Here is a 26,894-nt window from a genome sequence, read left to right as displayed (position 1 = left end):
AATTAAGTTTGTGGAGACAGATGCCGTGGCATTGATTATTTATCACTCCTGTTTGGCTCTGGGCTCGATTAGTTGAGGAAAAGAAGCTCATAATAGTGACTGTTTATGAGAGGTTGTCTGTAGCTTTTAATGTCAATGCATAAAGTCAATTGACAGAAGGGATTTAAGCTATGCATCTGCCTGCCTCTTCTCTTTATTATTTCTTTCTGATGAAATTAATAAGCTGTTGACCTTGTGTTGAATTTGACGCCACATGGGCTGTGATTTAATTTATGTTTGCCAGTTATCCTTGTCCTGCCAAAGGGGGGGGGGGGGGGGTAAGCTAAACGCTTACCATTTAAAGAGCATTCACGTGTAAACATTAGCAGTTGCCTTGTTATTGTTCAAGTGTCATTCTACCACCAAATACACATTAAAACAGTGCTAGTATGTGGAATTAAATTTTAGATGTCTGTGTAAATTCTCAGTCATCCAGGTCATTGTATCCAAGGTAGTTTTCTCTGTCAACTGGACTGGGTTTCTTCTCTTGAAGACGTTTCGCCTTCTATCCAGAAGGCTTCTTCAGTTCTGAAATCGCTGGGGAGAGAGCTTGAAAATATATATATATTGGCCAGAGAAGACCGCTGGTTCGAAAGGGGGGTCAAGGAAGCTATCCATGTTAAATTGGAGAAACCATCCTTAAACAGAGGTGGTGGCCTGAGGCACTTCCTATCACCCACATACAATGCAGTCCTCCACTCCTTCCAACAGCAAAACAAACATTCACACCATTCCAAGAGACCCAGTGACTCATCACCATGTGACCCAGCAGACAAAGGGGAGACACCTCAACAGAAACTAGGTGAACGACCCGACCAACGACCCTGCTAACGACTCTCAGGTGACCACCCAGATCATTAGCATGCAGATGGTCCACAGGGGCTATATATTTTCAAGCTCTCTCCCCAGCGATTTCAGAACTGAAGAAGCCTTCTGGATAGAAGGCGAAACGTCTTCAAGAGAAGAAACCCAGTCCAGTTGACAGAGAAAACTACCTTGAATTAAATTTTAGCTTCTTTTGGCCGGTATAGATGATAACACTCGCAAACGGCGTCATTTTAAAGTGTGATACAGCAAAAGCGCCACTGAGCGGAGACGTTGCACCAGCTAGCTGCACAAGTTATGCCAAGGTGTTCCTGTCCATGGATGAAGTTAACCATATAGAATAATTCATGCTTGTTCATAATAGATGACCACAAACATTATTGATAAATGTGACAATTTAGGTGATAATGTTCCTCTTGTTTCTATTTAGCGACAGTGTGTATACTATGTTCAAATGTGCTGTAAAATAAAAGTATAAAGGATATTTGGCCTAAAGCTTATTTTTTGTGCCAGGACAATTATTCTTGGTATTTAGAATTCAATGTATTTATTCAATTATTGTTTATGCACTTTTTTTTCAGTCTCTTCCACTTGCGTGCAGTCTTTCTGAAACCAGCTCAGTCTCTTTCTCCTTAAAGAACGCCAGAAGACCTACATATTTGCCTTATGATCATTTAGCACATTGAACTTTTTCTCTCCCATTTTATCCCCTTCAGCCATAAGCGCAGAAAGAAATTCCAGGTGTTAAGTGACCCCGGTATTAAAGGTAAGGGTTGTAGCTATTTAACTTTGGTTTTCACTCCTAATACTTTTTAAAAGCCACTGTGAATAAATAGCTCTTCTGCTTCTCTGTCATTTTCCATTTGAGTTCCAGTGGAAATGTAAAAAATGTGACGGAGGGAGGCGATTGGGACGTTCTGCTAAAGCTACATGTCATCACAAATAGAATAGGTGGGGTCTGTGTTATAGTCACACTTTACATTGTGATACATTTTGGTGGAACAGGAATGTTACATGGGATATTGAGAGAGATGGGGAGAGAGTGAGAGGTGGTGAACCACAGTGGTGGAAGCGTGTTGCTGTCTTCAGGGATTGGCCATTTTTGCAATTGAAGATTATACGCATTATAATCTGCAACAAACTTCACTCCTGCAACTTCAGAGAACCACGGCCATGTTGCTTTCTTCCTTGTGTGTGTTCTGTCCTGAGATGCTGACCTCAAAAAGCTCAGCAAACACACGCTCGATAAACTCCAGGTTTTATTGTGTTGCTTAATATCTTTTAAACTGAAAATGAGGCCGGGAGACTTATTCTTAGTAGACCCACAGAGATAATTGCCCCGTCCTGTATACGCCCAGCAAAGGAGGGAAACACTCTTCCTGGCAACGTGCATCCATGAGGAACCCACGGAAAAATACGGAACCTACCGACAAACTCCTTCCTCAGTTTGTCTCTCTGCCTGAGATCGTCCATCCCGAAGATGAGGGCATTGATGACGCTGAGCACGGTGGCCATGTACGAGGCGTTTTCGGTGGCCTGCAGCTCATGCATGATCACACTGAAGCGATAGTGCTGCATCTTCACGTTCTGGAGGGGACACTAAAGTGAGTGCAAGCTCATGCTTCAGCGCCAATACGGAGGCCTGGATTTTTCCCAGATTAACAGACCAGCGTTTCGGCCACTAGAGGGTGCTATTGAGACTCTTATCAAAACAGTTGCTTTTTCACCATTGTATTAGACGTGTCCAAGGCTGCAGAGCGTGGTGATCACGATCACTTCTGTCTCAACATTGTTAAAAAAAAAAGGTTTGTGGTACTGATGCTATTTGATACCTTTTATTGGTTGCTATGCACTTCAGCCAAACCATCAATCATAAGTCACGAAGCCACCGTCAAACTAAAAGAATGACACATATTACAATGAATAAATACACTTAAATTGACACATAAAATGATAGAAACATAAATAAATAAAATGCCTCCCTGGTTGACCACCATTCGAGGTCGAAATGAGGTCTTTCATAAACATTTGATTGTAAATAACAAGCTTGCCTTGCCATGCTCGACCTTTGGGCGTGTGCCTTAAATTAACACACTGTTGGAACCAACCTAAGAAACCAAGGTTCCTACCTGACCTGAATTTTAAAATAAAATACAAAATAAACTAAAATTATGGGCTCTTCCTCATGAACTGAGACGCAGCGCTTGAGGACCTGTGGCAAGACCCCAGAAGCTTCTGTAACTAATCCCACTATTCTGTTTTAAATAAAAAGAACACTTCATTCATTCAGAATTGATAGTCTATTTCTTCCTAAAAAACAAACGGTGCATTGGACGTGTAAGTAAAAGTTCCCTTAACACAGTAAAAATCACATCGGTTTAAAGCAAGGGCATGCTTCAAGCTCCTGTCTCCTGATAGAATCTGTAAATTATGGGTTAACAGGAATAGAAACTCCTACATCAACAGCATTCTGGGATATGTCATTATTAGTTATGCAACGTTGCCCCCGTATATTACTGCTGACTGAAAAGCCCAACAGTGTGACACAACCATTGATTCTGATTCCATTATATCAGACAACTTTTGTGGATAAAATTTGATAAAAAATCATAAAATAAAATTAGATTTAGACTTAATTTCAAGTACAGAGGGCGATTTTTAAATATGACTATCTTTTAAAACAGGGAGCATCCTCTCCCCGAGAGTCGGTCCAGAGCCTCCAGGAGGAGGTCTAACCCGCTCAGCTCCAGGAACTGGATCATCCATGCCTCGTCGCTGCCCTCCAGGCGCCGCTTCAATCCGGAATAGTTGACCACGGTGGGAACTTGCAGCAGCCTGATGCACAGCTCCGGGTCAGCACTCTCCAGGTTGGCGTCCAGCTGAGTGTCTGAGTCCTGAGAGGAGCCCAGGCGATCCCTGAGCGCAGCCCTCATTTCAGACAGAAATGAGATGAACCTTATCAGAACACACAGCAGAATAGAAAAAGACAGCTCTGCACTTCTGTGGATGAGCAAAAGATATGTCAGCAGTCCAGTCATCACCAGATCTGCCAAATGTCCCCACGTAATCTTGTCTGATTTCAGAGCGATCTGCAGTTGGCCAGTCTAGAAAAATCACCCACAAAGCCCGACTTTAAGGAATCGCAGTTGTCAGACAGCAACCTAACTTACATGGGCGGATGTGGAGATGAACCTCACATGTACCACTAATAGCAAGGCGTGCAGGAGGCATAACGGGACTATTTACCTGCCCGTAGCGAAATAATACACTCGAAGGAAACAGATGAATTTGCTATCTGAACACTGTGACAGATCTTCTGTGGGTAATATCGGGTGGATGGCGCTGCGCTCCGGACGCCACGGCCCCCTTTACTTTTGTTGCGAGTCTGGCATCGTCAAACCGGAAATATTACAGGAGAAGAACATCCGGTTAACCTTTCAGCATTAAAGACACAGGTATGTTGCCGGGGTAACGGCCCGTGCTATCTGATAATCCATGAGTGTAATTCCTCCCATATAAACTATTAAAAGTGATCCAGTGTCATTTTGCATGGCATGTGTAAAATTTCCACCCAAACTAAACAGCACTTCAGATAGCATCATTGATGAGGAGATATAGTAATTGTTTCCCAACAGAAAAAAATGTGAAGGATTTTAGAGTGGATGGAATCCAAGCTGCTAGTTGGTTCACACAGTTTTGTAAGTTTAAGCATTTATTTGAAACCAATTTGAATGTTGCAATGCAATTATTGCCGTTCCTTAGGTGCCTCAGGTTTTTTTTAACTTTAAGTTTCAAGTTCTGGCTGAACTATACCTCTATTGAGTGGCTCCTAATGCCATAGTGTTAGCATGGCTTTGTTAATATGCTGGAAACTGGGGTTTCAGCTGGGAGCACGACGATGAAATCTGCAGCATCGTTACTCAAATTTCAACACTAAACAATACAAGTGGCTTCTCAGCCACCACTCTATAGGCAGCCACCAAAGGCTGAACCTTTCCCACTGACTATAATGGTTCCACATACTTTTTTGTTTTACAGTGAGCAGCAACAGCTACTGAGTAAACAGGTATATGTACAGTAGACTAGGCTGAACTTGTTCAGCAGGGTCAATTATGAAACTCAATATGGATACTTAACAACCGTAGGTCCGACTTTCTTTATTGCCATAGGGTGTATTTTTAAATGGATTTGTGCTGCCTTTTTACATGATAGTTCCAAGGAAACATACAGAACTGCTCAGTTGTAAATGGGAGTGAGGGCAAAAGTAGATGCATTTTAGGGTTTTAGGGAAACAGAACTATGGGTACAAGCCTGACTGAAGACTGTGAATGATACTCAACTGAAAGAAATGTTTTTACTTCATTTGTGCCAAAGCTTATTGTATACATGTCAAATATACATGTCAATTACATCTCTGTGTGTGTGTATGTATGTGTATTTTTACTTTCATTCTATGCAACATTGCATTACTGTTACTCTGTGCATATGGACATTTTAAAAATGTTTTTATATTGTATTGCAGAAATGTACGCGGTTTTACAATGTGTACTCAAAATATGTGCTGATTAAATGTTATTCAGTTTATTGCCGATTGAAATACCGTCAAAATGCGTCGACAATGAAAAAACTACATTTCCCAAATGACATTGCGCATCCAAGTTGCCAGTATGATGACGTCATATTCCTGCTGCCTATGTTGACAGAAACGTTTTATATAGACGTCCTTTAAATCTTCTCTTTTCTTGTGCTTTTCCTATAAACTACCGTCGCAGAAATGTCCTTGAAAGCTAAGGATATCCTAAAGATGGACATTTATGGTTTATTAGGTATAGAAAGCACCGCTACACCGAAAGAGGTAGGTAAATTTGACTTGCTATACAGCTGGTCAGGGCTGACCAAGAAAGCTTCTAAATGTATTTAATGTAATGTAATACCATATTAGTAACTGAATATAAAAGGAAAGTTGGGAAAAAAGTGAAATAAAAAGTAGTGTACGACGCTTTTGTTTGTGTATGGAATGTTATGGCAGCTTGTTTGAATCCTGTGGGATTTCTTCATGCCTATGATATGTAAAAGTATTTTCTGTTGTCTAATGTAAAGGCAAAATAGTATTTGGAATGAAATGTTAGGTTCTTTTCGCCTATATAGGTGATAAAAGACTCGCAAACGGCGTCATTTTAAAGTGTGATACAGCAAAAGCGCCACTGAGCGGAGACGTTGCACCAGCTAGCTGCACAAGTTATGCCAAGGTGTTCCTGTCCATGGATGAAGTTAACCATATAGAATAATTCATGCTTGTTCATAATAGATGACCACAAACACTATTGATAAATCTGACAGTTTATGTGATAGTTAATTTGTAGATTGACAGTTTTGTCTTTTGAGGAGGCGCTGTCTACAGAAGGCTCAAACAGCAGTGTTCTGCTACATCCTATTCACAAAGATAATATATTAGAGTAGCTCTGTATGACTGCAGATAGAAGGAAACCATATTTACTTTAGTATCATGGATTCAGAATATGTGGTTTGAGCACTTCCAATGCCCCTTAAATGTTCTTCTCCGCAGTATTTAATTATGCTATCCATATATCATAATAACCTGTTTTGCTTTGTCTAGCATCTGGAATCCAGCTATGGACGGCCTTGAATTCCTTCATTTGATTTCAAAGCTTGTGATCCACAGAGCATTGTCTAAGAGGAATTTAGTGGTTGTAAGTTGTGAAGAAGGCAGCTCCAATATGACTTGTTTTTTGAGGGCTGTTGATGGTTTAGGGAGATAAATGTTGGAATGTCTTTCGTGTTTAGTGCACTGAGGGCCAACAATTAAGTTTGTGGAGACAGATGCCGTGGCATTGATTATTTATCACTCCTGTTTGGCTCTGGGCTCGATTAGTTGAGGAAAAGAAGCTCATAATAGTGACTGTTTATGAGAGGTTGTCTGTAGCTTTTAATGTCAATGCATAAAGTCAATTGACAGAAGGGATTTAAGCTATGCATCTGCCTGCCTCTTCTCTTTATTATTTCTTTCTGATGAAATTAATAAGCTGTTGACCTTGTGTTGAATTTGACGCCACATGGGCTGTGATTTAATTTATGTTTGCCAGTTATCCTTGTCCTGCCAAAGGGGGGGGGGGGGGTAAGCTAAACGCTTACCATTTAAAGAGCATTCACGTGTAAACATTAGCAGTTGCCTTGTTATTGTTCAAGTGTCATTCTACCACCAAATACACATTAAAACAGTGCTATTTGAATCCCACACAGGCGCTAAATCTCATTTCCATTGTATTATTGTTTCGGTCCTTTTCTGCCCCTGTGCTGCTTGTTGTCCAGCTGATAAGGTCCCATAAAGAAAAACGATGTTGTAATTAAGGAGGATGGACCGTTACCATATCAGCTAATCAGTCTCACAGGCTTCACAGGCTATATCCGCTCTGTGTCGCGGCTGCACCGGGGCCACTTTGTCAGCTGTAATTGCCACCGAAGATTGGTATAATGAGGACGAGATGTGGGCCTGCAGTTACGACTGTGGCATGGAGAGGTCAGTGGGGCTGGTTTAAAGGAGCGATATTAGCTTTACAACTTCTATTTCTATAGACTGATGATGCTGACGATTATAATATTATTATTATACTGTCACAATAGCTTTCTTTTCCCAGTGTTGGTGCAGATTTCCAGTGCAGATTTTCCCTGATGGACACCCCCTAAAGGGATCAATAAAGTACTCTTAAATCTTAAATCTTAAATGATACCAGTCATTGTTAACTGTGGATGAAAGGATGCCTCGCTGCGTGGATGACCTTTAAAGACAACCTGGCTTATATGTTGATTTCATGATAAAACAAGATTTGCACGCACATTTGGTACCAAACTTCTCAGAATTACAAGAAGCCATCTTTTATTAATCTCACAATGGGGGAACTACTGTTCTCAGGACTGTTTTTCTTTTTTATTACACAGAAGAATTGTACACATGCAGTCACTGGGGGGAGGTTACAGAATGAGTAACCATGAGAAATGAGAAGATCAGCATTCAGAGAGAATATGACCTGAAAGTTTGGGATAATTAACTGTATTAACTAAAGTCATTTACTGTAGTTCGATAATGAGGTGCAGCCTGGGTCCTGATACAACCAGAGCTGCATCAGTGATGCCATGTTGTACTACTCAAACATCTTCATGACATGGACACATGGTTCAGCCATGAGGGGACTGCAGGTGATGAGGAACATTGTCTTCAGAGCAACTGTGACCAACGATTCCAGCTCTTAAATCATCATAGCTGAACTGTCTTTCAGCCCAGTGTATTCTGATATCAATTTAATTAGTCTGGCCTTTTTAAACAAACCAAAAACCCCTTTTATTAAAAAATCCTTTACACTCAAACATTTACTTCACTTGACTGATATATTGTGATAAATTTGACATTTGGCATGTTGAATCTTCTTATGCATAAATCCTTTTAGACAAACGAGCCGAGTGAATATAGTGAGCCAAACGTGATGGAGGAATTAGCCTTTATTTAACTGTTTAATTAAATTTAAAATAAAGCCAATGTTGGCCAAGGGATGTTGGAAATAAATTTGGACATTTAGAACTTATCTGACTTCCAGAGGGCTCGCTGGAGGCGTGATCCTTGCTTTGGCTTTAAATTTGAACATTGGGAACGCAGCAGAATGTGACTCAGTTGACTGTTGGGCTCATTGGTGTTGCTGTTTAAATGGCCGGGACACTGATGGATTACACTGCTGTAATCAGTTCCCTCAGAGTTTTCTGTTTTCCCCCGTAAAGTCAGCCATGTATTGTTTGGCAGGCGCACGGAGAGCTTGTGCAAAACAACCCACCGGGGACGAAGCATCCAGCGCAACCTTTCTGTGAAGGAAAAGAAAGGGGCTGTTAAATCCTGTGGTCTTCTCAGGCAGACTGCGTGTGTGCAGAACGTTAGCATCCTTGATTAAGAGAGGTGAGACTGTGCGTGCGTGTGAGAGAGCCAGCCATAAAGTCAGGATGTGTGCCAGATCTTTAGCATGCAATGCGTACGTGCAGAATGCTGCTGCAGCCCCTTCTGGTCTCCCCCCTGAAATGTTTCCTGCTTCTCTTCTTTCTGCAGAGGAACGGAGATCTAATGAAAACCACCTTGTCATGAGCTGTTCCTCCAGGAGGACCAGTGATTGGTTAGCACACAGGCAGTGACCCAGAGTTAAAAAATCAACTTCAACTAAAGCCTCATATGACATTACAAACACCCTAATGTATTATTCCTCTTTTCCACTTTGCTTCCCAAACGTTTTGGATGACAGCCTAAGATATTAATGGCTCCCTCCGTAGATCGTCATGAACAATGGTCGTGTTTTGTCTCTTTTATTTTTCTTCCAATTTGAATAAAGATGAAATTAATATGACTCTAAATCTTAGGCCGCATTTGCCTTGAAAACTGGCAGCCGATATCAGAACGGTTGGGAGCTCTCCAGCGAGTCATTCGCCGTGCGGTGCAGCGAGTGCCGTGGCGGTTAGACACCAGCACGGATCTGCTCCGGTATCGGTCCAGGGAGCAGCGCTTGATTTTCAGTTCCATGCAGAACATGTTCCATGGTGGCTTTCACGGTTCATGACTGCTCCTTGAATGCAGCAGCTTTTTGGTTTTTTTATGTCTGGGCACCTCGGCAGGCATCGGAACATCTAAAGATGCATTTCATTAGAAGTATTGATGATCTTGAGGTGTTTTTTTTTTGCTTTTAAACCAGAGCTCTTTTCATGTCCTGACATGAGGCCCCTTAAAAGATCGAGCAAAAGTGGCTCATTTTTCACCCTTCAATAGCAAACATGTCTGAAATATCATCTTTTGGCAGTATTACTGATGGCAGCCTCGCTTCTATTCTTGCAGGATTTTTAAAAACGGGTCTCACCAGTTACGCTGTGTCGAACAGATGGAGGCCTGAATTAAGTGATTGTTTTGCTGCTGAAAGTTCTGCTGATGGATCTGGACCTTTTATATTCTTTCTCTCAATGTACAAAATAGAGGGAGGAAAAAAGTGGGTCAGGACAAGACAGGGCGACATCTCAGATTGTGACTTTCTCTGTTTTTCACTTACATAACTAATTGCATTCCCTTGTATTTGTTGCAGATCAAGAAGGCGTATCGGCAGAAAGCTCTGGAATGCCACCCGGATAAAAATCCAGACAACCCAAAAGCAGGTAAACTGTTTGTCAGGGTTTTATTTTTATTTTCTCCCCAGTGTCGCTCAAAGAATCCTCGCATACAGAGAATTATTGATCCTCAGCTCAAGAACAGCCACCGATTGCTTCTGAAATCAGAAATAACAGATTCAGACCTCACATTTATACCTGCACTGCTTTTTAGGAAGTCTTTGTTGTCAGGCAACCCTTCACCAACAGAACATCACCACATGTTTTGGCAACCTGTCCCTCCTCCCCCTGCTTTTGCCAACCAGCCTGCCAACAATCAGGCCCGAGATATGAACATAGCTCTTGGTTGGAAGAGGATCACTTTGGATGAAGGACCGCTCACAAAGCATATGAAGTTTAAATTTCTGTGATTGCTGGATTTCTGATTATGTTAAGGCAAAAAAGGAAAATTGTTTGTGGGTGTATGTGTGTGCATGCACGAGGCCAGATTCCCAGAAATAGAAAATAAGTGGTTTAGAGGGCCTCAACACTTGAACCTGCACAGGGTTTCTATTGCACGGGAGTGGAGCAGGTTCTGGGACTTTTTGTCCCATGGGGAGAGGTTGCGTGAATGTTAGAGGTGATTTGGAGGTCATGGTGTTTTCACTTGCTGAAGACACGCACGCAATACACAGTCTTTCCCAGTAATCTTCCATATTGTGACACTCTGAGCTGCCTAGCGGGGATGGTAGTGTTCTCCCAGTCAGGTTTAATTCCAGGCCATGATTTGAGTGTGGGTAACTTGACCCTCTGTGCTGGCAGCTCATCCCCAGAGCCTTCTGTTAGTGTTTGCTGCCAGTCGACCACAGGGAGTAACAGTATCAGTCCGTCAGGCCTCCTGTAATTGAATGATTAAAACAGGCTCGGAGCTGCAGTAGTGTGGCGACTGTGCGTTACAGAGAGGGATTATGGGATTGCCTTGTACATTTGTGTGCCTCCGATGACATTTAGGGAGGGGGCATCCTGGCATTTTATTGGTGATTGCAGCTTCTAATATATGATAGGTGCAGGGGCTGGTGTGTGTGTGTGTGTGTGTGTGTGCTGTGGAAGGGGGTCCATTGAGACATTTTGGTCTCGCCATAACTTTGAATAAACAAGTTCTTTTTGAATTTTGAGGTTTAAAGCATCAACTCAGCATAAACTCATCATGATTCTCTTAATGATCACAAATATTCAGTCTTCCTTCCTCTTTCTCCCGTCTCCTAGCGGAGCTCTTCCATCAGTTGTCCCAGGCTCTGGATGTGCTGACAGATGCAGCTGCCAAGGTGAAACCAAGACAGGATTTGATCTCGTATGCATGTGAGCAGATTCAAACACCTACATGTACATGTCATCCTCATATCCCGCAATGATTTTCAGGCTGCTTACGACAAGACCTGTGCTGCTAAGAAACGAGCAGAAGAAAGAGACAGGGAACTTGATGACAAGAGGAAAAAGTTCAAAAAGGGTGAGTTGTTGCTGCGGCGTTGATTCATTCATCATTTTATTAATTCATGTGAAATATTTGTTCCTTTTAAGTCTGGAAACAATTAAATATAAAGATCCCCCCCCCCCTTGACTAAATCTAATGAACTCTCTAATTAGTGTTTCAGCTACAATTACATGTCACAACACAAATTCCCTACAAATTAAAACTTTTAATAGTGTCTAAAAAGAGTAAGTTATTGTATGCAATGTTGCTAAAAATAGTAAAGTGTGAATAACGCACTTGTGTGTTTGCATCCTCTGCTTTGACAGATTTGGAGGCCAGAGAGAGACAAGCTGAAGCTCAGCGCCAGGAAGAGCTTCAGGCCACATTGCGTGAGCAAGAGGTAAGATGATCCATATATGAGATGGTACTAACAAAGCACTGATAAATATGGTGTTTGGAGAAGATTTAAATACAACAAAACAGTAAGAGTTTCACCACATAACACGGGCCAAGCCAGCTGTCTGCTGGAAACAAGCATCCGGGGAGCTGAAGTTCATCCAGGTGTTCTAGTTCATCAAATTTTCCAAAGACTCGGGTCACAATCACCATCTATATCATCTCAAGCTGACATTGTGTAATTATCAGTAAACCATTAGGTGATGTCGCATGACTCGGTGCACTGTGTTCAGAAACCCGCAATGAATAAAAATAGCGTGCATGCTCCTGTGTTGAGTCACAACATGTGTTCTCGATGGATGTGAATTTATGGCTCTATGTTGGGGGAGAGAATTATGTCGTGACCAGTAGGTGGCGCTCTTTAAAATGTTTTGTTGAAGTATTCCTGGCTTTAGTGAAGAGGTGGTTGAATGTAATCATGATTCACAGGGACTAAACACATTAACATCTCTGCCTGCAGACATTTTTACATGTTTTGTGTCTGTTTTCACCAGATTGCCCGTTTGAGAGAGGAAGGACGCATGATGGTTGAGGAGCATAACAGAAAGCAAACGGAGCGATGGAGAGAAGCACAGAAGCAGGCTAAAGGTTAGACTGGGAGAGATGTGTCCAAGATTTAGCTTCGTCCAGTTTGTCCTCGTCCTAAAACTCGTTCTGCAGTGAAAAGCGTCCTGAAAGCTTCAGCTGAGGACAGAACTTGCCTCCAGTGGAGCAAGTTGAGATTTCATTGAATATTTACCCCATAATTTTAGTTATTCGGTAAAAAACCAATGTGTTAAACTAGACTTTTAGCCTCTAAGAGCTATTTCTGTGTTGTGAAATAAAAGTATAGAGGCATATTTGGCCCCAAAAGCTACATTTTTGTGCCAGGATAATTATTCTTTATGGTAATTTGGCAATTTCAGTCTCTTCCACTTGCGTGCAGTCTTTCTGAAACCAGCTCAGTCTGTTTCTTCTCAAAGAATGCCAGAAGACCTACATATTTGCCGTATGATCATTTAGTACGTGTAAAATATCTCTTTTCAAGTTGCTGTGAGGTGTTACATGTCAGGAGTCATGCCTCAACAAAACTCCACTTTTTACTGAACTTTTTCCTCTCCAATTTTATCCCCTTCAGCCCCAGGAGCAGATAGAAATTCCAGGGGTAATGTGACCCCTGTATTAAAGGTAAGGGTTTTAGCTATTTTCACGTTGGTTTTCAGACTGGGAGAAGGGATCAGGGTGATTATTCCAGAAAAATAATACAGTCAGATTTGGCAGAAACTGCTCCACTAGAGTGCAAGTGCAGAACCTCATGGGGATAAGGATAGAGCTTTGGACATTTGTAGTTCATTATTTGTAGACTGCATACGTTGTCTCACCATTAAGTGCAAGCCTGATCTAACGCCCATTCCTACAGAGGAGGCCCAACATCATCAAGAGACCTGATACTATGCCAAAAGAGGCCTTATTGTATTTCCTCCTGGAAACAGACTAGCATGCACATATTACCAGACTCTGGGGATGTTAGCTAATGCACTTAGACATTAAATCTGCTTTTAAAAATGCGATAGCCATCTAGTGCAGCAGTGTATTCCCCAGCAATTATGTGATCAACTAGCAAAACAAACGGCAGCTGTAAGGCTCGCACCATCTTGGGGGTCAAGAACGAGGACATTACGCTATTGTGTTACAGGCTATATAAAAATTATTCGAAGCATATATGGTTATTTATTCATTCAGGCTAAAGGCAGCATTAGCGTCATGTAATGTTGAATTTTAGCTGTTATATTTCCACCCTAGCAGTTACATCTTTTTAAAGTTTCACAGCTTTAAGCCCTCTTCAAATGGACTTCCTGTCTCACAGGTGGTTTCCATGCTGATGATCCAAGAGCTTAACAATCTAATTTCTCCTGTAGCTTCAGTCTAGCCTGATGTTTATTTGAAACTGTGTTATCAGGGCCAAGCGTGTCTTTCATGCTTGTTTGTGGTTCTGCTCCCCTGATTAGACTTTATCACGCACTCGCTCTTAAAGCTTTTAAACGCCACTGTGAATAAATTGCTCTTATGCTTCTCTGTCTTTTTCCATTCCAGTTGAAGTGGAAATGTAAAAAAGACAGTGAGACAAATGGAGGCTATTCTCAGGACGTTCTTCTCAAACTTCTGCAAAAGGTAAATAAAATACGTAGGTGGGGGTCTGTGTTCTAATCACACTTTACATTGTGACACATTTTGGTGTAAAAGGAACGTTACACGGGACATTGTGATCTGGTGTTGAGCTCATTTAGCTCCATGTCCAAAAACAGAGCTCTGTATGAACCAGTTCAGCCCTGGCATGACATCAGCACTATATTCTTCCCTTTAAATGTGGCCTATTAAGTTTTGTTGCAGTGAAAGTGCTGAGGGCAATGATGTAGTGCCCATTTAAAGCCACGCACGCCATTGTGTGTGCCCCTTTAACCAGGTGATTAAGCAACGCTGGGGGAGAGACTAGGAAATGTGCTCTTCTCATGCAACCCACTTCCACTATGGGCTGTTGTGAGGGCTTTCTGATGGGACGGGGGTTGGCCACAAATGAAGACAGGTCAAGTGTTGTTGATGCCAAACTGTGCAAAGAAGGCGTTTGAATTTCTGCTCCGCACGAATGTGGTCCACGCTCTCCCAGGCAGGAGAGCTGTGTCACAACAGAGTGGGGAAATAACATGTTCTTTTTACAAAGAGAATACATTTTCAGGAAAAAAAATGTTTATGATGGCTTGCAGTTGCTAGTGGGATGAGCCACTGTGTCTGGGAACGCTTGCACAGTGCACGCATACTTCTGCGTACGTGTGCAAACTTGTGTACTTTGGCTGCTTAAAATAATACATCTACTTTTAAAGGGAAAATATGTTAACTTGAGATATTTATATTTTATGAAACAGAGGCCCACCGAGACTCTCATTTGTCACTGTTGGCTTGTTCTCGTGGGTCCTGATGAAACATTAGAATTCTTGGACTTTCCCAGAAAATTACATTTACACAGACAAGGCACCTCTCTTTTATTCCTCAACCAAGCTGCTGATTCAGTTACTGGGATTATTGGTTTTGGTTGTACAAACATGTTCTGCTAATGCTTGATAAAGTAGAGAATAGCTGCGCTCCTCTGATGGAGCATTTCCAGCATGCTCCCATTTTTGGTCCCTGTTCTAATATGTGGCAGAGTTAGAAATCAGACCTACAGCCAGTTCAGTTTTCAGCTTCCAAAACTTTTTTGCTGCGCTGAACTACAATCCATTACTGGTTTGTTCCCAGAGAAGTTACATAAACTGACTTGGATCTGTGTTGCAGTGTTACTCATTAGCTGTCACCCAGATAAGCACAAATATATTGAATCTTTTGTTTTTGCTCCAGAAATCTGATAAAGCAACCAATGATTTTCCTCTCTCCCCATTCTGTATTTGCATGAATTGGAAGATGGGAAGTAACATATTCTGCCTCTCCATTTCCATTTGGTGACTGTTCTTTTCTTTTCTTTTCTACCTTTAGTATGGGGATGTTTTGACCGTGCTCGTATCAACCAAGAAGAAAGGACTTGCTATAGTTGAATTTGCAACTGTGAAAGCAGCTGTAAGTATCTAACACTCCCCCCATTGGTGTCCTGGTTCTGTCTACAACAATGAAAACCCTTCCCCCAGCAGTTTTTAAGATTTACTGCTCATCTGTTTATCATTCATTGGCCTCAAAGCCTCACCTGCTGACACCCGTCGTAGACATTACAGCCCTGGGACAGTTGCTGTGGCCCAGGTTAATGTTTGCTGTGATGTAGCAGCCGCTGTTCTGGCGGGGATCAGTGGATCGAAGCATATAATCCGCTTCATTGTTCCACAATGTCTGCACCCTCAGGCCCGTAATTGTGAAGCTATACTTTATTATTGTGACTTCCTCACCCCGACATTTGGTTTCCCTTCAGAAAACAGGTCTGCCGGTCTACAGTCCACTTCCCTTTCTCCAGTCTTGCTCCAGGAGTTGGCTCCGTCACAATCTGTCTTTGTCTTTGTTCCCGTCTGCATGTGTTTTGTGTAGATTTGTTGCACCAGCAGTCCGATTTCCCAGGCTGGAAATGTGCAGAATGGTTTTGGAGACTTTGCTACTCTGGTCTCAGCATTGATGGTTTTTTTTTGCTGTGTGTGTGTTTTTAGGAGATGGCAGTGAATTATGAAAGAGGGCTGAGTGAAAATCCATTGAAGATTTCGTGGCAGGACGGGAAGCCTGAAGCTACTTCGTCACAAGCTCAGCCAGGCCAGTTCCAGTCTGATCGTGAGGTATGAGCAAACCCCAGATTGTACTCTCGCAATTCCTCCCGTTGCAACACAAATAATAATCGCTCTCACAAAAATGTATGTAAACCCTTCTAAACTTCACCTCACACCCCCCCATCGGGCCTAAATTTGCAGGCAGCTCTTTCGCCCTTCAAGAACAGTTACATTTTTGTTATGTCCGCTAGGAATTGTCAGTGATTCTTGTTGGTTCCTTTCATTTAGTTCATATGAAGTCATGTATTTTTCCTCAGTGTCCATTTTATTTATCCTCCATTATTATCTTTGCCTGTGAGTCGACCCTCTTCATCCAGGGATATGTTTCCCGAGGCTCAACTTCACGTCACTCCCTAAACCCCCTCGGTGTTTTAGACAAGGCTAGCATGCGAGCTCCTTCACAGCAGGACTGTAGTGTACTAATCTTTTCAAATGTTATTATGCTAACCTGCTCTGTCTTACACGTATCCAAATTCAATTCTTCATGTTTTTTTTTTAAACCTTCGAGAATGCATATAATCCTATAGATATGTATTTTGTCTTTCATTACCCACCAGCTACAATATTCACTAAAACAGGCCTCTATTGACATCCTGGTACAACCCTTATTGCTATACGTGCTCCACATCTGGCCTTGGGTCAGGGGACATGGGGGGGTATTGGAAATGGGGGGACAGAGGTAATCAGAAGCGAGAGAATTGTCCGAGTGTATCTTAGATCTAATATTCATGTTCCTTTCCTATTGGCCATCCCACCATTACTCCCTCACAGCATCCAGCTGCAATCACACTGAAGAATCTTGGGTTAGGACGCACTTTTTATAACCTCATCAAGCCAAATATTATGCTCTGAGAGTTTCTCCGCAGGGACTTTGGACTCGGACATATGATTTCAGCCTTCACATTCCAGCTCCTCTGTCTGGATTCAATGTGAAGGGCAAACAGTGCATCGGCCCCCACATCCGAGAGACATCCAAAAAAATAAACCCGGTGATGACAGAAAGCAGGCAAATGATTTTTACGCAGCACTGACAGCTCTTGTGAAGTTCAGTTTGACAAAACCGTGTTTGGATATGAGAGAATTTAACAGGAATTGTCAAATAAGCGTCAGAAATCATAACAGTTTATATAGATGGAAGCACGTACGTCAGTCAGCTGTCGTTGACCCGAAGAGTTCAGCTCAACCCCCACTGACGTTTGTCATATTCTGTCATTTGGATCCTGTTTGTTTTATTTTTGCTGGCGTGAAATTAGCAAAGCTGCTCTACAGGACATGCTTAGATGTTGAGAGCCTGATGAATGAGCGAGGTTGTGGAGTCTGACTCTGAGTTGGCTTCAGCATTAGTCCATATTGTTCCTCGATCACCTCCTTTGCCACTTCATGAAACACTTCCACCACTTGAATATAATGTGTTTTGACGTGCTACAGCCAGAAACTGTCGGTTTCCCTTTATGCCATCGCAGGGGAACAATTTGATGGCCTCAGAAGTTGTGCCTAGGGAAGCGATTTCTGTAGAGGAGCCTGTGTATTCACCATATATGTTTTCAGTTCTCAGTTAGTATCTGACAAAACAAATTAGTCCAAAGATTCACTTTCCAACGAGATGACAGTTTTTCTGGGTATTTAGTAGGATATTTAGACAGCGATAATTTGTTACACATTGCAGCCCATCTGGCTGACAAAGACAAGATAGTTTGTCTTCAATTATGGACTCCTCTCACATCATCTTCGCACTTCTCCATCTGCAGAGAGGCTTTTCCAAGATGAATATAAAATACACTAACATGTGTGAATCATAGACAAATAGAGGCTATAACATTTGTTATTTGTTATTATGGTTGACTTTTTGATTTTCATACTGTGATTGAGATAATATATGTTTACTTGTTTCTTTTGTAAATGTTTTATTAATGAGTGAGCTAAGTAGTCGGCCACCAGAGCCCATGGTGCAACCACATATTCATCTTATTTTGACATCGGTGCCTTGACAAACCAGTAGAAAGCACTGACAACCACAGCTTGATTAGTCTCTGAGTATCACCTCTTTCTAAGTTGTTCTTAGCTCTGCAACTGCTTTAAATTTAGATTGGCTGCAGTGCATCATTTGTATCTAAATGATGTGCTGTTATTCTGAAATGACCCCACCGATCTAGTTATGCACATCTGTCCTTCCAAATAGAAAGTGGTTTTTGTTATTGTGAGACAGGCCTATAAGTAGCTGCTGCTGCTTCCAAATAAATGTCTATCCATCATTTTATATAAACACTCTAAAATGAGCTCATAAAAAAAGCCCCGACATGAGCGGGATTTATGAACAAAACTGCCAGTCTGGCATTTAAAAGATATTTATCTTTACCAACATGCAGAACGAGGGAATGCAAAAGTCAATGCAAAAAAATAAAAGAAAAAAGATTGCGAATGTGTTGTTATGTTACCCAACAGACAGCGGTGGGGAGAACCGGGACAGATAGGCACGGCAGGCCTGCCCACAAATGTTTTTGTTTGCAACCACATGGAAGTCTAAATGTAGCCTTTCCTGGTTGCCCCCAGCTGAGGCCCAGACTGAGCTGACTCCGACTTTCACCCCAGCACGTACAAGCACACCCACGCGTGCTCTGCTTTACTGTCAGTGTATGTGTGAATCTTGTTGGATTTGATGGGGGGGGTGTTTTGTCAGAAGGTAGTGTTTAAACCCTCATCAAGACTTTTGCTGCTGTAATGGAAGTCTGGTTCAATTCCCTCGACACCCCCCCGCGTATGTGGAAGTATCGTGTTTCCCTCTACCACTTTCCCTCTCGTGTGCCACACGGCGGAGCATTAGATTTTGATTTGCAGCTAAGAAAACAGTCAGCTCTTGCTGCTTTTTTGGTTTTATTTTGTTTTCTGAGGTCTTGGACCTGTGGCCTGGCCTGGCCTGCCGCCCGCCCCGCCACTGCTGGCGTGCTTTTATTGGAAGCAGAGCTGTGTGTTTGTTTTCACTGCTCTTGTTGGGAATGAAAGATGGGGGGTACCTTGGGCTACCTTTGAGTGGGGCCTTCAGGGTGCGTGCGGAGGATAAATTGCCCTCTACACACAATGTACCGGCAAGCATTCCAGTGAGCCAAGACATCCCGAGTCGATGACCTTGGAATTCAGCCACAGCTTTTCAAAACACAAAGTTTAAGCCGCTGTCGTGCCATGTGAGGTTGAGAATTAAAGTAGCAAAAGGAGGGAAGTCCGCGCTCAAATCGCTGACTTTGACATCAGAGTTCAATTAATAACAGGCAGGAACCTCCGAGTGGACTGAAGGGAATGGAAAACATTAACTTTATACTATATTTAATTTTAAAGTGAAGGTTAACAATGTTTACTTTTCACCTAATGTCCCCCAGAAACCTAGAAATTTGCTGCGAACTCTGAAAAGAAAAAGTTAAATAACAGGATTTTCTGCAGCACTCATTCCAATGACTTCTTCCTCTGAGAGACTTTTCATTAAAGCGAAATCTCCGGTTTATGAGAAAGTGTTTGCCCTTAGTATAAATTATGTCTCCACACTATTCCAGCTGGATTGAACTTTCCTGCGTTGGTTTTTCAAAGCCTTCCCAAATTGTCTATTTGTGCAGTTTCTCCATCACCTGGAGAACATCTTCCAGGATCGAAGGGCCCAGGTCAAGGCTAAATGAAAAGCTACTGTCCTCCTCCGGTCCCACACCTTTATCACTGCTGTAAACAGAAGTCTTATCCTTATTTTCTTTTTGGCACCATTTCTCCTCGTCCATCTCTCCATCCTCGGTGTCCAGAAGCGGCATGGAGCTGCATTTCTTTTTCTTCTGGGGTGCGTTGAGCTGGTGGCTCAGACGCCACTCCGGGCTCTCCGAACCGTCAGCCTCGTCCAACTTCAGTCGGGGGGGCTTGGGTGGTGGCGAGCACGCCATGAAGATGTTCTGCTCGCTCTGGGAGCTCTGCCTTAGCAGACCGTGGCCCATTTTTAAGAAGGAAAGGTCACCAAAGCTGTCCATGTGGGCGCCGTTGCCGATATGTGAAAGGTGGCGGAAATCAGCCAGCGGCAGGCTGATCATGTTGACGGAGAGCACCTCCTTGCGTTTAGAGAGCCTGCTGGCCCAGCGACCAGAGGGCCTGTACAGCGATGTTCTGAGGGGCATCTCGAGAGGTCTAGAGGAGACGGACGTTTAGACGGCTCCTTGGTGGTTTGATCGCTCAGCGTTTGATTGGGACTCCTCAGAATGTAGCGAAGTGTAAATGCATCATGGCATCTGCAACAAAGCACAAGATACAGGGTTAAGGCTAATAAATATACCGGTACCAAGTAATATTTAATTGTTTCTAGGTCTGTGTTTAGTCATACAGCTTCAGCCAATATCTCGTGTTTGGTTACAGCAAATACAGCAAATGACAACAAATTATATTTATTTTTACTCATTAATTTGGGTTAAACCTCTGAAATCTTGGCCACATTAGATTAGTGCAGAAATAACATGTAAAGTCCGTAAAAATAGATTAGTTACATAAAATTAGCAGTGCACTTTAGTTCAACGATGCTATACCGTGATCAACGCGCCACGCTAGACACGAACACAAAAGCAACCACAAACAGCCACATTGACAAACTTAAACTAAAGTTGGCAGCTTGAAATTATAACAGAAACGAGCATTTTTTTCCCGTTACCTGTAATCAGTTCTACACAGAACTCCTTTGATCAACGCTTCTATCGGTTAATCTGCTCAGTCTCGCCTCGCAGGAGATCTGCGTTCGTGACTTGAATCACTCACTCTGTAAATTTGTAACTCACTGCAGCTAACAGCCTTTGTTGGCCTGTAAAGGTTTTACCGGCACATTCGGAGCAGCGGGGGACCGGAGCGTGCAGGCCCACGAGCATTCCTTTCCAAACATGTCAGTTTGGCCAAGGAGGAGTCTTGAGATAAACCATCAAGATCACATTTAAGGAAAAACATCAGGGTAAAGAACCTTTAAAAAGGCTCATTACAACAAGCTTTCAAAGATTACCCTCAGACCGCTGGGTCCTGCAGTCCTGCTCAGATTAATGATTCTTACCTGACTTGCTGATCCTGTGTGGGATCCTAATCCCGCCCGTCTTTTGTCAGAGGAATGAGGCAGTACCAACCCGCTCACCCTGACAGTCCCTACCTCGACATGATGAGACCTGTCCTGGTCTAAGCCTTTCTGCCCTCACAGAAGCAGGCGAGGTATTTCCACCAGTAACGCAAGCAAAGCCTCTTTATTTAAAGAGTTTCGCACCCGTGGAAGCATCTCGTACCTGAGTATTTGTTGCTCCTCACTGTTGTCATGTGAGCCTCTTGTAAAGTTTTCCCTGGTGAGCTATTCAAATGCCTCACCTGAGAGATAAGAAAGGTGGGATCAGAGTGCAAAAGCAACCAGGTGGAGCCTTTTCTTCAGTTTGAAGGAAGCTTTTTTCTTAGATACGTTTGCTTTCCTCTTCCTTCAGACTAATTTCCAGATGATTGTCCCGCTCTTAGTTTGGCAGCGCACAGTGCCCACAGATTGGTGAAATATATTCCCGCGATACTCAGAATAGCCACGCCGAGTGAGAAATTACAGCTCGCATCCCAGCTCGGAAGGCCTTAAAAGAGCGTAGCCGTTAGCGTGATAACGAGCAAACGGCGCGCGTTCCGTAGGTTTGCACGATTGGGTCAAAAAGGAAGTTGTAGACGGTGAACAAACAGGCCACTCACCCATAGGTGGGGGTTAACTGATCTCTAATCTCTGTCTCATTGTCCCTCTGCTCTGCTGCCTTCCTGAGTTCCTGCTCGCTGACGGTTTGTCTAAATCCGGAGTCCAGCCCACTGCCACCGGCTCTTCTGCCTGACTGGAGGCCTGGAGGTTCTCTATGCTATCAACACACCAAATCACAATAAGTAGCACCCAAACATGCATGTACAGGCACGCATGTCAACGTGCAGCAGTTCCACTCGCCACGCCCACGGCAACAGTCTTTCCCACTGGAATGTTGAGCGTTCTGGATGTTTGAAAAGCAACGTTTCCATTAGTGACCTTTTTCCGATGAGAGCGCAGGTGCTGCAGGTGAGGTCGGCCATTGAACGTTGGCGCACGCTTCCTCATAAAAACGCTTGAGATGATAGATGCAATTAAACTGTTTAGTTTGCTGCTCAGTCACACGGGTCGGAGTCACAGAGGTGAGCTGCGTGACCCCGGCGTGTCCTCTTGCTCTGCATCCCGACAGTGAAAGTGATTAGTGGGACCAGACTGTGTTACTGACACAAATGATATTAGAATGTTTACAGTGCACGGGGGGGGGGGTTGTAACTTGCTATATTTCTTCTGTGGAGCTTCCTCCTACGTCCTCAGAGCCGCTGTAGACGGGCAGAGCGTTATCTGCTGAAATCAGGCCTGACCTCACGAGACCGGTGGTCCCGCCGAGCGTGCCGCGCCGTGCACTTCCCCATCTGGACCGATGCTTTCAGCCACAGCTGAAGCTGCGTAAAAGCCTCTTTCTTTCCTTTCCCCGACCATAGTGGCTGGTGTGGTCGGATGAAAGTATGCTGCGTGGTGTTGTTGCAGCATCAAACTGTTTCCAGATATTGCTTTGACTGGTTCTAGAAGCCTAAACTCAGGTTCGCTTTGTGGGGTGTTGATCAGCCTCTGCCGAGAGGACAACCTGAGGGTCAAAAAGTTGGAATGAGTTAAAGCTGTTGGTTCATCCGATAACATGAATATTGTCTTTTCTTACATCTAAAGTCAGCGACTCAGGGGAGTCATAAAAATTAAATAAAAATTAGCCTTCACTCAGATTTGTTCTGTTCAATAAAAACTGGTCTGTGATTTTAAGGCCATAAAACCAGACATACAGTATTTCCAGGGCCTGCTACTCTCTCCTGTCCTCTGTGGTGGGATGATCCGTGTTTACGTCTGTCACCACGCTGACTCCTGTCGCCAGGCTTTGTTTCTGAAGAGACGCCTCGCTAGGCCTTTGAAGCCGCTCCAACAGAAACCTGGCAGATCTGAGGAAATAAAACGGTCACTAGTCAAGACTGCAAGTCCGGTTTTACATAGCGAGCGTACGATGATGAAACTTTAGAGGTTCCTGACATTGGTTCAGCTATGTCACGGATGTGAAAACAGTATTAAATACACATTTAATGGCTTGTTGCTTTAACATACGGAATGTTTACATTAAAAATTGGCATTTAATGTACAGATGTGTAGTTAAAACACCGTTTTTCCTGCACGTGTGTTTTTAAGCGTCTGGAAATGTTCGGCCGTGCCTCCTGGCACTGAATCACCAGTAATTATAAGATCGTGTGTGTGGAATATTTTAATTACACTGAAGCTCAGGGAATGAAGGTAAACACACATTAGAAGAACAAGGATATTAATATAGGAATCCCTATATGCCCGAGTTCAAGTGGCGTGTTTTTTCTATTTGTTCTTGCGGCCAGTTCTGGGGTTTAATGAGAAATATGCTACGTTCTCTGGGCCTTACCCAGAAGGCCGAGACGTGATTTTGCCTCCCCAACATTGTTCTGTTGGATTTTAGTGAGGCCAAACCTCAACATCTCCCTTTTTCTTGGGTTCTCTTGACTCATTCATCAAAAAGAGAAACACCAGGGCACCGAGAGTTCAGGCCTCCATTTCTGTTTTACACTGTTTATTTCATTTTCTCTGCTTCTAAATGTGCCCCCAGTCTCCATAAAACAGGCTTAGCTTGTCTTCAGCTCTACATTATGCAGCTAGACTCTCTAATTCAACAAAATCACTTTTTTTTCTTTCAGTTTAAGTAAAAGAAGGTCTTGTTTGTCACACGCAATAGTCAGATGTTTACAGTAGTTGTAAATGTACAGGCTTTAATACAGGAAGTAGAATGTAATATCTGTTCACTAACAAAAACAGTATAATTGACCAGGTTTTCTGGTTTAATGTCTGTCATAATAAATGATGAGTATTCCACATCCTTTTATAATAGTCAGGTTTTGTCTGTCAAAGAATTCCAGCTTGGCTATGGGTTGGCCTCCAGCACTGCGGCTGCATGGCCGGTTTATTTGAGTTAGAGACGGTGTTCGAACACACACACACACACACAGACACACAGACACACACACACACACGTTATTTCCAGTTATGATCTTGGAGGATTTCTTGATTACATTTTTTCATTTGGACCAGAAACAAAAGTGGACATTGCCACTGTATTTATGATGATGAAAGCGTCTTTTGATCTGTTTAGGATCATCCCTGAATCTGCATCTAAATGCAAAACACACAATTAATGGCTAAGGTGGAGTAAATGAGACATCGGCTGGAAACGTTCGTTGTCGAACATCGTTGTAGAAACGTCAACCTCACACCCTCCAGTTACACAAGAACATATAAAAGAGTGGGGTAACATGCAGCTGATTCAACAACGGGCTTCTTGGGAACCGCGGCCACCTGCTCTGCATGACACACCCGCTCTGTGTGTGTGTGTGTGTGTGTTACGCTCCCTGAGTCAGCTTGGTACTGGTATTCATGATGTCACGACTGGCTCAGGTCAGGCTCTTTGGTGAAACAGCCATGATGTCATCAGCTTGTTTGTGTGTCTGCATTTTACTGCCCACACCCCCCCTCACCTCGGCAATGGCCTCATGCCCTCTCGGCATTGTTTTGGGGCTGACTTGTGCTTTGTGGTTGCCTGCTAACTTTGGGCCCCCCTGCTGTTAATTGCAAGATGCAGGCACGCATACGGAAGAGCAGGTACCTGGCCTACACCCCAGGCAAGGAAACTTCCTAAAGCTGCCTTAGATTGCTCATAAAGCACCTGTTAATGGTCAGAACAGGCTGACGTCAGCGTGCCTGTGTGCGAGGCTGTGTATTTCCCGCCGTGTCCAGTAGAGGGCAGGGCAGCGTGGCGATGGGGCCGCTGAGGGAAGGCAGCGTGACAACAACTTGCCCTTGTTTGTTGAAGTTGAAGATGCGAGACTTGTTTATTTACCTAATGGCGTTAGCGTGATATTTCAGAGTTACGTGTCAGACAAGGGCTTGAGCTCACTTTGCTGGAATGATAATAGCAGCTTTCCTGAATCCACGGGCTGAGTGGCGGGCTGAGTGGCGGGCTGGGGGGCGGGGGCGGGGGGACTTCCCCTTCCCCCTTTTCTATTCTTTCTCCATTCTTGCCCTCATTCTCTCAGCACATGGATGTCGGAGTCCCCGTGATGTGTTCCAGATGCCCCCAGCTTGGTGAGCACATTGATATAAAGCTACCTCTCTTCTTCCTGGCGTTCTTTCCCAGTCTTTAGCGCAAACAAACACACACACACACACACACACACACACACACACACACACACACACACACTCCGTGTCTCCTGCCACTCGCTGCCGTAATAAAATAACACCTCTGCAGTCCCGCGGGCTTCCAAATGATCCCTGTTTCGATAGACATGCATGTTATCTACACACACATGCTGCAGCATAATTTATGATGTCCTCTGGCCTCCTTGTGGCATATCGTGATCAGATCTCGTGCGTGCGTGCAGCGCAGCCTTCTGCTCACCCCCCTCCTCTCCAAATATCACACACAGACACACGAAAGCACGAACATGATTTGCAGGCTTACTTCCAGCTCTTTTTTTTCGTGGTTAAATAACTGCAGGCAGCAGAATTACCGTGTCTCATGCACGATCACCCAGTGTTGATGCTCTCGACACGGTCTCCTCTGACCCTGCTGTCATTCCTTCCCTCAACCTGTTGATTCAAATTCTGTCTTTGGCTCCGTGTGGATACCAGAAAAAGCCATCTTTCCTTGCCTAATGCCACGCGTCTGTGTTTTCCTTCCTCCTGCAGGGCTCCCTGATAAACGATAAAGACTACGAGTCCCTGGTGCTGATGAGGATGAGACAGGCTGCTGAGAGACAGAAGCTCACAGAACAAATGCAAAAAGAAGATGAAGAGGACGCCGAGTTGTAGCGTATTCGGCTTTAGTTTCATAAAGTGTTTCTTTTATTGTCTGTACATACGATCCTAATGTGGTCAAATAAATCTTTCTAAGAACAATGTTTGTGATGAAACCGTGTGCATTAGTGTTAAATAAATGTCACTGGTCTTGTTTTTTTAAATGCCACCTGGACAGCCTTGCTCTCTGTTGGCACTTCCGTCCGCGATTACAACATTTCATTGAAATAAACCGTTGGAAAACCTCTGGTGGTTCGTTTGAGGAGTTTGGAAACAGCCTGAAAATGTCACGCAAGTCGTTACCTCATCGCTGTAACCAGCTCGGGGAAACGTAATGGTTGTTCCTCTCTGTTGCCGTGTGCAACCGTCTCTCGGCGGGCCGACTGTTGGAAATCCAAACCAAAGACTATTTAATGCGACTGTGTGGAAATAATTTCTCCTCCTTGCTGAAGCAGCAATCAGACTGAGGAAATCTGCGCGATGAAAAGTGAAGACTGAAGACCTTCTATTAGAGACACGGTGGTTGAGATAATGACTTTTGGTTTCTACAGCTCACTGATGAGGTCTAAAATCAGGAGCTGTTTAACGTTTCCATACGATAGAATGTGGATCGGGCCGAGCTGCCTCATGACAGGGAGAGGTTTTACTTCTCTCGTCATGGTCTCCATCCATCTATCCTAACCGCTGCTTATTCCTAATCAGCGTCACCATGGTTGCTGGAGCCTGTACACCCTGGAGTCTGGGGATATCTAACGTCGAGGGCCTAGAATCCATCAAGGGCAAA

The 26,894-nt window shown here is 43.5% G+C and overlaps 2 protein-coding genes and 1 long non-coding RNA gene across 10 annotated transcripts; 1 reads left to right on the top strand and 2 right to left on the bottom strand.

Annotated features, from left to right (window-relative positions):
* Positions 1 to 2,686: 2,686 nt before the first annotated feature.
* Positions 2,687 to 4,242, bottom strand: LOC115248878 (uncharacterized). 3 transcript variants are annotated; one of them, XR_003887599.1, is made up of 2 exons: positions 4,035 to 4,242; positions 2,687 to 3,819 (listed from the first exon to the last, which is right to left on the bottom strand). It is a non-coding gene; the product is annotated as an uncharacterized lncRNA (long non-coding RNA). The 3 variants fall into 3 exon arrangements; XR_003887598.1 differs by having other exon boundaries at positions 2,687 to 3,792; XR_003887600.1 differs by having other exon boundaries at positions 2,687 to 3,792; positions 4,111 to 4,241.
* A 1,282-nt stretch (positions 4,243 to 5,524) lies between these two features.
* On the top strand, positions 5,525 to 26,212 carry dnajc17 (DnaJ (Hsp40) homolog, subfamily C, member 17). Its single transcript, XM_011616537.2, has 11 exons — positions 5,525 to 5,719; positions 9,987 to 10,056; positions 11,254 to 11,312; positions 11,407 to 11,494; positions 11,785 to 11,858; positions 12,409 to 12,502; positions 13,032 to 13,081; positions 13,988 to 14,065; positions 15,419 to 15,499; positions 16,072 to 16,194; positions 26,003 to 26,212. Exons 1-11 carry the CDS (start codon positions 5,639 to 5,641, stop codon positions 26,123 to 26,125), a joined length of 921 nt encoding a protein of 306 aa, XP_011614839.1. The 5' UTR covers positions 5,525 to 5,638; the 3' UTR covers positions 26,126 to 26,212.
* Positions 19,487 to 22,017, bottom strand: LOC105418134 (cdc42 effector protein 2). 6 transcript variants are annotated; one of them, XM_011616506.2, is made up of 2 exons: positions 21,239 to 22,017; positions 19,487 to 20,438 (listed from the first exon to the last, which is right to left on the bottom strand). In XM_011616506.2, the coding sequence occupies exon 2, from the start codon at positions 20,325 to 20,327 to the stop codon at positions 19,776 to 19,778; it is 552 nt and encodes a 183-aa protein (XP_011614808.2). In that variant the 5' UTR covers positions 20,328 to 20,438; positions 21,239 to 22,017; the 3' UTR covers positions 19,487 to 19,775. The 6 variants fall into 6 exon arrangements, with proteins under 6 accessions (XP_011614808.2, XP_011614812.2, XP_011614816.2 ...); XM_011616510.2 differs by having other exon boundaries at positions 21,462 to 22,017; XM_011616514.2 differs by having other exon boundaries at positions 21,541 to 22,017.
* Positions 26,213 to 26,894: the final 682 nt, after the last annotated feature.

Source organism: Takifugu rubripes, chromosome 2 (genome assembly GCF_901000725.2).
Source record: "Takifugu rubripes chromosome 2, fTakRub1.2, whole genome shotgun sequence".
In the NCBI taxonomy this organism is placed as follows: Eukaryota; Metazoa; Chordata; class Actinopteri; order Tetraodontiformes; family Tetraodontidae; genus Takifugu; species Takifugu rubripes.
The sequence above is the reverse complement of the archived record's forward strand: the minus strand, read 5'-3'. Positions and strand labels throughout refer to the sequence as shown.